This window comes from Narcine bancroftii, chromosome 2, assembly GCF_036971445.1.
Source record: "Narcine bancroftii isolate sNarBan1 chromosome 2, sNarBan1.hap1, whole genome shotgun sequence".
In the NCBI taxonomy this organism is placed as follows: domain Eukaryota; kingdom Metazoa; phylum Chordata; class Chondrichthyes; order Torpediniformes; family Narcinidae; genus Narcine; species Narcine bancroftii.
The window spans coordinates 102,111,902-102,124,465 of NC_091470.1; the positions used below are offsets into that span (position 1 = coordinate 102,111,902).

At 47.6% G+C, this 12,564-nt stretch overlaps 1 protein-coding gene across 1 annotated transcript in view; it reads left to right on the forward strand.

Annotated features, from left to right (window-relative positions):
• Window positions 1–625: 625 nt before the first annotated feature.
• LOC138754020 (inactive carboxypeptidase-like protein X2) overlaps window positions 626–12,564 on the forward strand; it is a 106,708-nt gene continuing 94,769 nt past the window's right edge. The window contains 3 exon segments of the mRNA XM_069917738.1: window positions 626–1,213; window positions 4,613–4,901; window positions 4,904–4,995. Of these exon segments, the coding sequence (XP_069773839.1) occupies window positions 1,009–1,213; window positions 4,613–4,901; window positions 4,904–4,995 (586 nt within the window). The 5' untranslated portion in view covers window positions 626–1,008.

The following is a 12,564-nucleotide window of genomic DNA, read 5'->3' on the forward strand; positions in this document are numbered from 1 at the left end:
CAATGAACTGGGATGCCTGTAGAAAAGGAGCTCCTGTCTGCGTGGGTTTCCTCCGTGCTCCCACCCTCCAAAAACGTACCAGAGGTTAATTGAGTGGCACGGGCTCGTGGGCCGAAAGGGCTGTTACCATGCCTAAATTTCTTCTAAAAAAATGACATTTAAAAGAAACCTGACCAGCCACTTCTACCCACGAAGGCCATCTGACCTGCTCAAGATTCCAGCGTCTGTTTCCCCATTGCCTCCTGTCTTCAGAAGGAGGGTGAGACTTCAGGGGAGAATCCTGCCAGGACTTCTTCCCAAAGGGAGACTCAGTGGCAGGTCTAGTGAAACAAGAACGTTAACAGGGAAAATTCTCAGAGAGGGGGAAACTTTTTAACATCTACAAGTGAGCAGTACCCCTCTCCCTGGGATGGCAGGGAGGTTCTTCCCCCAGGGAATGTGTGTGTGTTTTTTTATTGTTGTCCCTTGACAGATGATTTCCCAACAATGCAGTCTGGTCCCTGGGATAAGGGCAAATGACTCATTTTGCTGTTTTTTTCCTGACTTAATCTCGACTGATTTATGACTGTTGAGGAATTCGGAGCCAAATTTTCTTTTATAACCTCCCCCCACCCCCCTCATTTCAGGTGGGGTGGGGGGAGACTTTTATTTCCTCTTGTATGCAAAAGAAACCGTTCATGCTGCCAAGCTCAGTCAGTCAGTCAGTGAGCGGAGGAGAGAGAGGGGATATCTGAGAACAGCTCCATGCAAACCGGCTCATTCATCGCCTTTCCAATTAACCCTTCAGCAACCGAGTGCTCGATCTTTAAAGGGGGCAACGTGGCAAGAGCTTGGTGAAACGTTTTGTTCTCTCTCCCACCCCCCTCCTGCACTGACTTTGCCTTGGCTTTGGGGTCATTGACCCACCCCCCCCTCCTCCTCCTCCTCGATCTGTCTCTCTTTCCCACCCCCCCTCCCCTACCTGCAATTGCCTCCCCACCCCCCACCCCCCGGGGCTCTTGGTCGAGAATGACACCGTGTCCAGCTCTCCCACTCGCCGTCTTCGCCCTCGCCCTCGCTGCTTCGACCCCATCGCCGCCAGCCCACCTTCCTGCCGGAGCAGCTGGGCTGGCGTCCGGGGAGGAGACGGCGCTCCCTCTGCGCCGTCCACGCACCGTCCCTGCCGAGGCTGGGAGCGAAGCCGCGGGACGCCGCCGGGAAGTGGAAGCACCTGGTAAGTGCTGTTCTTTCATTCAGGCCCTTCGGCCCAACTTGCCCGTGCCGACCCACATGTCCCACCTGCCCGCGGTTGGCCCTCCTAGTCATGTATCCATTTGTTCGATAGTGCCTGCCTCCAGCAGCCTGTTCCATACACCCACCAGCCTCTGGATTAAAACCGTTGTCCTTCACATTCCCGTTAAATCCCCCCCCCCCCCCTCACGTTAAAGCTGCCACCTCTGGTGACCATCAGACCAGATCAGAATCATGTGCCCATAATAACCCAGAAACAGAACCAGACTATAGTACAGAAACAGTCGGTCTAGTGCACACAATTCTCCAACATCTTGTACAGCTTCACCATAACATCCCAACTCCTATACTCCGTAGTTTGATTTACGAAGGCCGGAAAGCTGTCTTTATCACCCTGTCCGCACGTGACGCCACTTTCAGGGAATGATGTATCTGTATTCCAAAATCCATCTGTTCTACCGCCCTCCTCTGTGCCCAACCATTCACCCTGTGTGTCCTTTTGTTTGGTTTGTCCTTCCAAAGTGCAACCCCTCACACTTGTCTGCATTAAATTCCATTTGCCATTTTGCAGCCCATTCTCCAGCTGTGTGTTATTATTGTAAACACAAAGAAATAAAGGCCACAGGAAAACCTTTTAAAATAGCAGATATAGCAAATCTGACATAAAGACTAGAAACGCTAGAATTTCTAGGCAGGGCAGATGCTTTGATGGAAAAAGTGACGGGCTGAAGGTTTCAGGTTGAAAATGCTCTGTAGAAATAAATAACGTTTCCCAGGTTACGGCTGAAAGTCCAGACTGCCTCTGATACCTGTCAGAGTGTCCACAGCCCCTCAGGATCAAGGATGTTACACTTCGGTTCTGGGGTGGCTGAAGAGGCCAAATGTGGGATCCTCAGATTTTGCCGCAGGGGGAGCAAGAGATTCTGTGGGAGTGAGCATTTGCAGGGTCAGCACCGTGAGAGGGGCAGTCGAGGACCATCCCACCCCCCCCCCCCCCCACCGCCAGTGCGCCTCGCTCACCCACCCGGTCTGACATTTCCGTCGCCACCCTCTCGTCTGGTCCAATGCTGCTGCGCCACTGCCTCCTGGTCCGACGCCAGTGGAAAAACGGTGCCCCACCTTTCCCCCCACCCCCCCCCCCCACCCCAGCAGTTACCCTAATGATCCCTGATTAGATTTGTTCTGGCTGTTCAAGATGTAGTGAACTCCGCCCACCCTCCCCTTTTACTGTCATGTTTCCCAACAAACCAATAGTGCAGAAACTGGCCCTTGACCCACGTGTCCACACCAACCACACTAGACCCACGTGTCCACGCCAACCATTCTAGTCCCAAGTGTCCACGCCGACCATCCTAGTCCCACGTGCCCACGCCGACCATGCTAGTCCCACGTGCCCGCGCCGACCATGCTAGTCCCACGTGCCCGCGCCAACCATGCTAGTCCCACGTGCCCGCGCCGACCATGCTAGTCCCACGTGCCCGCGCCGACCATGCTAGTCCCACGTGCCCGCGCCGACCATGCTAGTCCCACGTGCCCGCGCCGACCATGCTAGTCCCACGTGCCCGCGCCGACCATGCTAGTCCCACGTGCCCGCGCCGACCATGCTAGTCCCACGTGCCCGCGCCGACCATGCTAGTCCCACGTGCCCGCGCCGACCATGCTAGTCCCACGTGCCCGCGCCGACCATGCTAGTCCCACGTGCCCGCGCCGACCATGCTAGTCCCACGTGCCCGCGCCGACCATGCTAGTCCCACCTGTCCGCGCCGACCATGCTAGTCCCACGTGCCCGCGCCGACCATGCTAGTCCCACGTGCCCGCGCCGACCATGCTAGTCCCACGTGCCCGCGCCGACCATGCTAGTCCCACGTGCCCGCGCCGACCATGCTAGTCCCACGTGCCCGCGCCGACCATGCTAGTCCTATTTCGCCCAATGTAATTTTTAAAAATTTAGACATACAGCATGATAACAGGCCATTTCAGCCCACAAGCCCATTCCACCCAATTAAACTACCTGATACATTTTCAAGGGTGGGAAGAAACTGGATCATCCGGAAGAAACCCACATAGACACGAAAGCGCCGGATTCGAATGCCAGTCGCTGGTATGGTAACAGCGTTGCTCTAACCATGCTGCCCCACACAATTCTCTCTGAACTTTTCCAATCCATATCTGATGCCCCTCAACATTCTGGGATAAATGTTTGAACTTTGAGACCCATCTCTATTATTCATTAGCGATTCCCGACCAATAGGTTACTCAAATCTTCACCTCTTGACTTTGCACTCCTTGTCCCATTATCACAATAGCCTAAAAAATGCATCTTAGTTGTGTCTTTACCCACTGTTTGAAGATGATCTCAGCTGGTCCCTGTGTTTTATAAGTACTTTTGCACTGTCTGTGTTTGTGAGACTTTTATTCCATGGAAGTGATTCTACAATCTTACTTCATCCCTTCTCGTTCACCTCTTCACTTCATAGAACCTTACAGCACAGAAACAAGCCCTTTCAGACCTTCTAGTCTGTGCCAAACCATTTTTTTTTGCCTAGTCCTACTGACCTGCACCCAGTCCATATCTCTCCCATCCATATACCTGTCCACATTTTTCTGAAATATTAAAACTGAGCCCGTATTCACCACCTCAACTGGCAGCTGGGGTCCAGATCCCTCTGCAAGCTTTGACAACCTTCTTCGCTGTCCACAATCATAGTGTCATCTGCAAACTTGCTGATTCAATTTACCACATGATCATCTGGATCATTGATGTAGATGACAAACAATAATGGCCCCAGCACCGATCCCTGAGGCGCACTACTCGCCACAGGCCTCCAGTCTGAGAAGCAATCATCCACCACTACTCTCTATCCAGTTCACTACTTCACCATGAATACCTAGTGTCTGAACCTTCCTGACTAACCTCCCATGAGGGACCTTGTCAAAGGTCTTATTAAAGTCCATGTAGACAACATGCACAGCATTTCTTTCATCTATTTTCCTGGTAACCTCCTCGAAAAATTCTAGAAGATTGATTAAATGCAATCCACCTCATATCCATAATCATCCCCTGGCTATCCAAATAATTGTATATCTAATCTCTTAGAACATCTTCCAGTAATTTACCCTCTACTGATGTCAAGCTCACCAGCCTATAATTTCCAGGGTTAATTTTGGAACCTTTTCTAAACAACGGAACAACGTGAGCTACCCTCCAATCCCCCTGGGCCAGAGCTCCTGCAATTTTACACTAGCCTCCTTCGAGGTCCAAGAAGATATTTTATCAGGCTCTGGGGGTTTATCCACTCTTATTTGCTTTAAGGCAGCAAACACCTCCTCCTGTTTCATCATATTGTCCTCTACCGCTAATGACGAAATTCTCTCTCATCAGTGATATCCAGGAAACTGATGCAGCGAGGGGTGACTCCAGAGGAAACGGCTCCAGGAGTGAGGAGGAAACGCAGGGAGCCAGAGAGCACGCTGACACCAATAGCCAAGGACGTGCTGAAACCAACACGAGCACCAAAAAAAGCCAAGAAGGAGAAAAGGCCAAAAACAAAGGTGCCCAAAGCAAAAAAGGAGAAAAAACACAGGGTTCCAAAGGCCAAGAAGGAGAAAAAATCCAAAGAGAGAAAAGCTAAAGCTAAAAATGGGAAGAAGTCCAAAAAGGCATCGAAGTCTGGGAAAGAGGAAATGGCCAAACCAGAGAAGAATTGGACAGTGGCAAAGAGCCCGTACAGGAAGGGAAACATCATCCAGATGAAGAACACAGTGGTATGTAGACCAACTGGAGTGCATCTTTTCAATGTGGTTTACGCAGAGAGGGTTCTAACCCTGTGGCTGTCGGAATGCAGCTGCCAGAGCTCCACTTTTGAGCCTGGGTGTTAGTAAAGTTAAACAAGACAGACTGCAGATACTGAGGTCGAGTGCAATTCACAAATGTGCTGGGGAAACTCAGCAGATCACGCAGCGTCCATAGGAAGAAAAGGTTTCAGGCTTGAGCCCTTTGTCAGGAATAAGAAAAAAACAGGCCAGTTGCTCGCCCGTTACTTCCTATGGTCATTAAATAGTGCTTTTTAGTGGAAGAAAACTCTCTATGTTTTCTATTATTTAACTGTCACTAAAGTTCATAAATTACATTCCAGCAAGAATGGTCCCATTTGGAGAGCTTTTTGAGGCTATTTGGTTTTAAATGAACAGCCCACTTGCTGGGGCACAGGGTTCTTGTCAAGATCGACTTCTCCAATTTCTGTTGACTCCCAAATAAAAACAGAGAAATGCTGGAGGAACTAAGCCGGTCCATGACAGATAAAGATATTATTTACTGACTTTTCAGCCTGAACCCCCTTCAAAGGTCTGTAATCACCTTGCCTTGAAGAAGGCCTCAGGTTCGAAATGTTGGTTTGTATCTCTTTACCTCCCGGAGACCCTGCGAGACCGGCTGAGTTTCTCCAGCATTTCTGTGGTTGTACCGCAACAATCTAACCCTTTCCTCCCTCACACCCATAACCCTTTTTTAAATTTAATTTAGACCAACAGTACGGTAACAGGCCCTTCCTACCCATGAGCCCGTGCTGCCCAAGAACCTCAATTAACCTACCCTGATATATTTCAAAGAGTGGGAGGAAACCTGAGCACCCGGAGGAAACCCATGCAGACATGGGGAGAACTTACGATCCCCTTACAGATGGCGCTGGATTCAAGCACAGGTTGCTGGCATTGCAATAGCGATACGCTAACTGTGCTGCTCTCTATTTTACTTGTATCCATGAGCACATCTCAGAGTCTTTTGAATGTCCCAGTTTTACCAGCCTTGATCACCACTCATGTCCATGCATTCCAGACACCCACCACTCTGTATTTTTTTTTTAAAACTTACCTCTGATATGTCAATGAACCTTTCATCTGCTCACCTTTAACCGATAGAGAATTAGAAGCACACAGTGTGCAAAAGGCCCTCTGGCCCAATGCCTACATCCACGAAAATGGCCCATATATAGATATACCCCGTTTTATGAATAATTGCTTTGACGAAGAAACCTGCGTTCGTTTTTACAAAAGGGTTTGAATGGGTTTTCGCTTTTACGAAAATAACCTTCAGTAGTAGTGACTGGGTCTTCGCTCTGCACCATTTCCACTTATGAAAGGTTCCATAGGATCGCTGTCATTTCATAAAATGAGGCTTATACCCATAAATTAGTACTGGAACTGGGGTCCGAATACCGTGCTGTCTGCAAAGAGTTTGTACGTTCTCCCAGTGTCTGCGTGGGTTTTCCCTGGTGGGGTCTGATTTCCTCCCACTGTTTAAAACATACCAAGGGTTGTAGGTCAGTTGGGTGTAATTGGGTGGCACAGACTCGTGGGCCGAAGGGCCTGTTGCCATGATGTATGTCTGCATTTGTTTCAAATCCCTCCAAAACCATCCTATTCATGTATCCGTCCAATCCTTTCTTAAACATAGCAAAAGTTCTTGCCTCAATCATCATCCTGCCTCTACTGAAGTACTAGCAATGCACTGACATCTCGCTGCTCAGCTACTGTTCCCCTGGTCATGAGACAAAAGGCTGGCAATGTCTGCACTCTGCCAGTTTTCCATCTGAGCAGGAAGTCATCAACCCACAGGGCACAGAAACTTGGCATTCCCAAAGAGCCACTGGACCTCGGTGATTGCAATGACTTCATACTTTTACATGATCTTCTGCAGTGTTTATTGGATTCATATGTCCATATGACTGAAATTAAAATTCTGATTCATTTTATCATTCATGAACAGCAGGATATTGCAAAGGCAAAGAGCAGCCAAGTCATGCAGCCCCATTAGTGAAACAAAAAGGTAGCCTCTTCCAAGTTCAAGTTTATTATCATGGGAGGGTGGCCTGGTTGGCATAGGTGTTAGTGAAACGCTGTTACAGCGCCAGCGTCCAGGACTGGGGTTCGAATCCAGCGCTGTCTGTAAAGAGCTTGTGCATTCTCCCCGGGTCTGCATGGGTTTTCCCTGGGGGCTCCGGATTTCTCTCACTGTTCAAAACGTACCGGGGTTGTAGGTCATATGGGTGTAATTGGGTGGCACGGGCTCGTGGGGCGAAAGGGCGCTGTAGGTCTAAATTTAACATTTAAAATCATCTGACTGGACATCTGCAACCAGGCAAAACAGCATTTCCCTGGACCACAGTGCACACACGGACACGCACAATACACAATGCATAATAATCACGTGTATTCATAAATATATAATTTAAAATAAAGATATATTAATATTTTGGGCTCATTTACTTGGTTGCATTAATCTCACAGCCTGCGGGAAGAAGTTTTACCCCAGCCTGACAGCCCTTATTCTGATGCTGAGTGATGGCAGTGGGTCAAATATACTCTGTGCTGGATGGAAAAGGTCTTCTGTAATTCTTTGAGCCCTATTTAATCAATGTCGTCAATAGAGAAAAGGGAGACACCAGTGATCTTCTCGGCTGTTTCGATGGTACCCACAAGTAATCTGAAATGGGGAAGGTGGGGAATTGATGAACCAACGTCACTGCCAACCTGTTGCAGGAACGGAGAGCTGCTTCCACATTGTGAGTGACGGAGAAACCACTCATTAAGTTTTATTCCAGATAAAAACAATGAATAACCAAGTTGTTAAAAGTGTATCCTCCAGAGATTGTCCAAAGGGAGAAAAGATTAACCAGGTCTAAATCCAAAACATGGAGCGCTGCCATGATCATCTTCCCAGACAAGTCTCTCCTTCTTGGCAGGCAGATCGGCAGCTTTCCGTGGACTCACTCAGCGAGTCCATTCCCTGCCCTCAGACTCTGTAAACAGTGATGCACTGAATGCAAAGATGCATCACCAGCTATTTGCCAGCGAGGTCATTTACCACACCACTTGCTGCAAAACCCAGACTACCATTTTCTTTCTGAATTATTGGCTAGACATGGATGTTAACGTCCTGTGAACCGAACATTCAACATGTAGATTCTCTACGGGCGATATAGGGAGAGTAAATGCAAGCAGGCTTTTTCCACTCAGGTTGGGTGAGGCACAACTGGAGGATGTGGGTTAAGGGTGAAAGGGGAAATGTTTAAAGGAAGCATTAGGGAGAACGTCTTAACCCAGAGAGCGGTGAGAGTGTGCGGTAAAGTCAGCAGAAAACAGCTTTTCTTTATTCAACCGTGGTAACGCTAGTGGGAGTGAGGGGTACAAAGGAGTTCAGTAACTCGTTCTCTACACTGAGCTCCACTCAAAGCATCAGAGTGTTCATCAGACTTTTATACACCTTTGGGCAGGGGTCTGCGAGAGACCCTACAAGTTCCACACAGTTGGTGTTTTCTTGGGTTTTTTTTAACACAACATATTCTCTCTGGTTTCTGCAGATGGCTGGGAAATGTCAGGGTGTCCTTTACTCAAGGTTAATTTACATTCTTGTGGTGTCTGTCACTATCTCACTGCAGCACAGAGAAGGCAATTATATTCCCACCATTTTACAGGCAACTACTGTATTTGCTCATCTAATTCCTTAACCCTTTGTTAAGCATATTCGTTAAACTTATTCTTTCAGCTGCCAGCTGAAGTGGTGAATGTGGGCTCAGTTTTGTTTAAGATAAATTTGGGTGGGAGGGGCATAGAAACTATGGTCTGAGTGCAGGTCAATGGAACTGGGCAGAGTAACAGTTCGACGCAGGCCTGATGGGCCAAAGGGACAGTTTCTGTGCTGGAAGGTTCTGTGGGCGCTGGAGGGATTCTCTTTTCCTTCTCGTTAAGGCACCTCTGTATGTTTACAGCTGGCAAAAGTTGACTAATTTTTTTTGTATTACTAGATGGCAATAAAGGAATCTTGCCTTCTATCTAAATCACCTGGTGCCTTCAAAGGGTAAATAGACAGAAACAAGAGAGAATAATGTCAGGGCTGTGAAGAAGGAGCAAGTATCTTATTATAAGATACACAAATGCCCTGGAGAAACTCAGCAGGTAACCCAGCCCAGTATCCTCGAGAAGGAAAAGGTACTCAATAGGCCCTGTCAAGCTGCTGTGTAAAATGGGATTAACCGGGCAATTTGCATGGTTAGTGCCCCACTCACAAGGCAGCTTGAAAGGGTCTGGCCTGGTCAGCATGGTCGAAATCCACTGGGTCCCCGACCTACCTGCAAGGTAGCCAGGGAACCCAGTTAAACATACCCAGGGCACGTCCTCCAGCAGCTTGAACAGCAAAATGGCCAACCCAGTTACTCCTGTTGATGTCAGCGCATGCGTGCTGGCATCACAAGGAAACCCCTAGGTGAAGTGGGGAGAGAGGGGTTGCTGCTGTGGGGCCTGGGGTGGGAGGGGTCACTGCCGCGGGGAGGGGAGGAAGTGGGGGGGGGCTGCGAACTGCCACTGCTGCGAACACCACTCCAGTTGTGACAGCTCAACGTTCGCGACAGCAGGATATTGCTGGAGAGTTGGGGGGGTCCACAATTGGTGAGATGGGTGTTGATTGATGGTGGGGAGTCACGACTGACAGGGAGAGGATGACTGATGGGGGGTGATTGACGGCTGGTGGTGGGAGAGGGGCAGGGGAGACTTACCGATAGTTCCCGAGGATGTGACGCGTCACTTACCACGTCATGGCAGGGGCGGGATCCCCCTTAAATTGCAGGGTTGGCAATTTAATGGGCCGATCCCCCTGCACCTTAAAAGGTGCTAGAAGCACCTTTGCCCCAGTGATCGCACCTGGGTCCCAGGAGGGTTGCTCAGGTGCAGCAGCTTAAAAGTGCCAACTGTTTCAGGCGTTAAGGATGCTTTGTGACCTGCTGAGTTTCTCCAGCACATTTGTGCTTTGTACCTGACCCCAGCATCTGCAGATTATTTTTGTTTAAAGGAATGCAATTTAAAAAATAAATAACTATGTTTAGTTTCTACCCTACCAAGCAGCCAAAGTAACGGCACTTCGGCCCAACTTGCCTACGGCGACCAAAATGTCCCATCCACTCTAGTCCCATCTACCTGCGTTTACTAATCATGGCATAGGGATTGCTTAAGGTGGGATGTGAGTGGAAAGAGAAAGGTTTGAAAACCACTGTTTTAATCGTCCTTCATTAACTCGTTATGTGCACGATTTCAGAACTCCAAAGGAAATGGGCCAATGACAATTTTTCTCAAGCAAAATATTTCAGTAACATTTGGATCTAGAGCAGTGGTTCTCAACCTTCCCTTCCCACTCACATCCCACCCTAAGTCATCCCTTACTAAACACAGAACACCGATGGGATGACTTAAGGTGGATATGTGAGTGGGAAGAGTTTGAAAACCCTGCTCTAATCCCATCCTATCCATGTATCCGCCCAATTTTTTACTTGAACATTGCAATGGTACCTACCTCAACTGCCCGTTCCATACACCCACCATCCTCTATTAAAAAAAAAGTAACCCCTCATGTTCCTTTTAAATCTTTCCCCCCCCCCCCCCCCCCCCCCACCAATGTCCTCTGGTGATTACTCTGGGCAAAAGTCTCTCTGCGTCCACCCGATTTGTTCCTCTCATGCTAAGTCTCCTCTGCATTTCACTTCTTTTGCAGTCTCATTTCACTATCATGTAACCAGCTTTTCATCTTCCTCAAAACCCACCTCGCTTCTTCCCCCAGGCTGTGAGATTGACAATCAAATAAATCATCCCAAAAATATTTACAGTAAAGCCCCTGCTATCCAATTCAAGCAACCAGCAAAAAATATTTGAGGAAAATAAATAAATAGAATGAATAAGAAAAAATAAAAAAAAAAGGTAAAAGTTTAAAATTGCAAAGGTAAATGTTCTACAAAGTAACACATAAACCTAGGAGTTATGTGATGGAGTAGTGGCCGGTCGGGAAAACCAGCCCTCTCCAGGAAAATAGGAAAAAAGTTAGGAAAAAGCAAAGCATAACAAAATTAAAATATAAGAAATAGAAGATAAATAGACAGAGAAGAGAAAGAAGATGGCACCCAAGAAGGAGAAAGTAAAAACAACTGGAAAAAAAGAAGTAGAAAAGTCACCAGAGAAGAAGGAAGAAGGCCTTACCTGCATGAAGGACCAGGACGGTGGTGGTGAGGAGCGCCCGACCCTCGATGTCAGTGCCTGTGCTGCGGAGTCGCGACCCACCAACCAGCGTACTACAAAATGGCTCTCGGAGCCAAACAAAAGTGCGCAACTGCGCATGCTCAATCAAAGGAGAAAGAGGACACCGGTGGGAGGGGAGCTCAGCAGAGGAGCGGGCAGCCACAGAGTGAACAGCTGAGGGACGCCCAACACCAGGATGCTCAGCTGGAGGATGAGGAAGGCAGTAGAAGAGGGAGCGATGAAGTAGATGTGGGAGATAGAGGGATGACCGACAAGAAGACCAACATCAGGAAGCACCACAGACGAGCAGCCCAGGAGGGGAAGACCAGCAAGAAGAGGCCCGACAAAGAGATACAAGCAGCTCATCAGGAAAAACAGAAGAGATACAGACACAAAGAAGAGAAGAAGACACAAACACAGGTACAGACACAGAAGAAGAGGAAGAAGAAGACCAAGATCACAGAGAAATAGAAGGTAAAACTGATGGACAAAGAGAAATAAAAGGTAAAACTGATGAACAGAATATAGATAAAGTCTTTTTGAAGAACAAATGAGGTCACTAAAAGAATGGTCGTCATTAGAGTTTAATGCAATTAAAAGGAAAATGAAAAGAACAGAAGATAAAATGCAAAGGTTAGAACTGGTAATGACAGAAATAGGGAAAAGAGTAGAGAATGTGGAAGAGCAGGAAACGGCTGTAGAAATGGAAGTGAATGACTAGAGAAAAATTGGAAGAAAGTGATAAAAAAATTAGAGACACAAGAGTTGTTATCTCAGAAAATTGATATGTTGGAAAATTATAGTGGGCCTGAAGGAGGGTGAAGAAGGCTCAGACATGAAGGAATTTATAAAAGGATGGATCCCGAAGGTCCTGGGAATGACAGAAATGCAGGAAGAAATGGAAATAGAAAGGGCACACAGAGCATTAGCTCTGAAACCACAGGCACATCAAAAACCAAGATCCATCTTAGTAAAATTTTTGAAATACACAACAAGAGAAAATGTACTGGAACGGGCAAGGAATAAAGTTAGAGAAGATAATAAATTATTGGAATACAAGGGTCAAAAAATATTTTTTTACCCAGACATAAGTTTTGAATTCTTAAAGAGGAGGAAGGAATTTAATACAGTAAAATTGATTTTATGGAAAAAAGGTTACAAATTCATATTAAGACATCCAGCCGTGCTTAAAATATTTATACCCGGGGAGCAAAACAGACTGTTTTCGGATCCAGAGAAGGCGCAAGAATTTGCAGAACATTTGCAGGACAGGAGAAG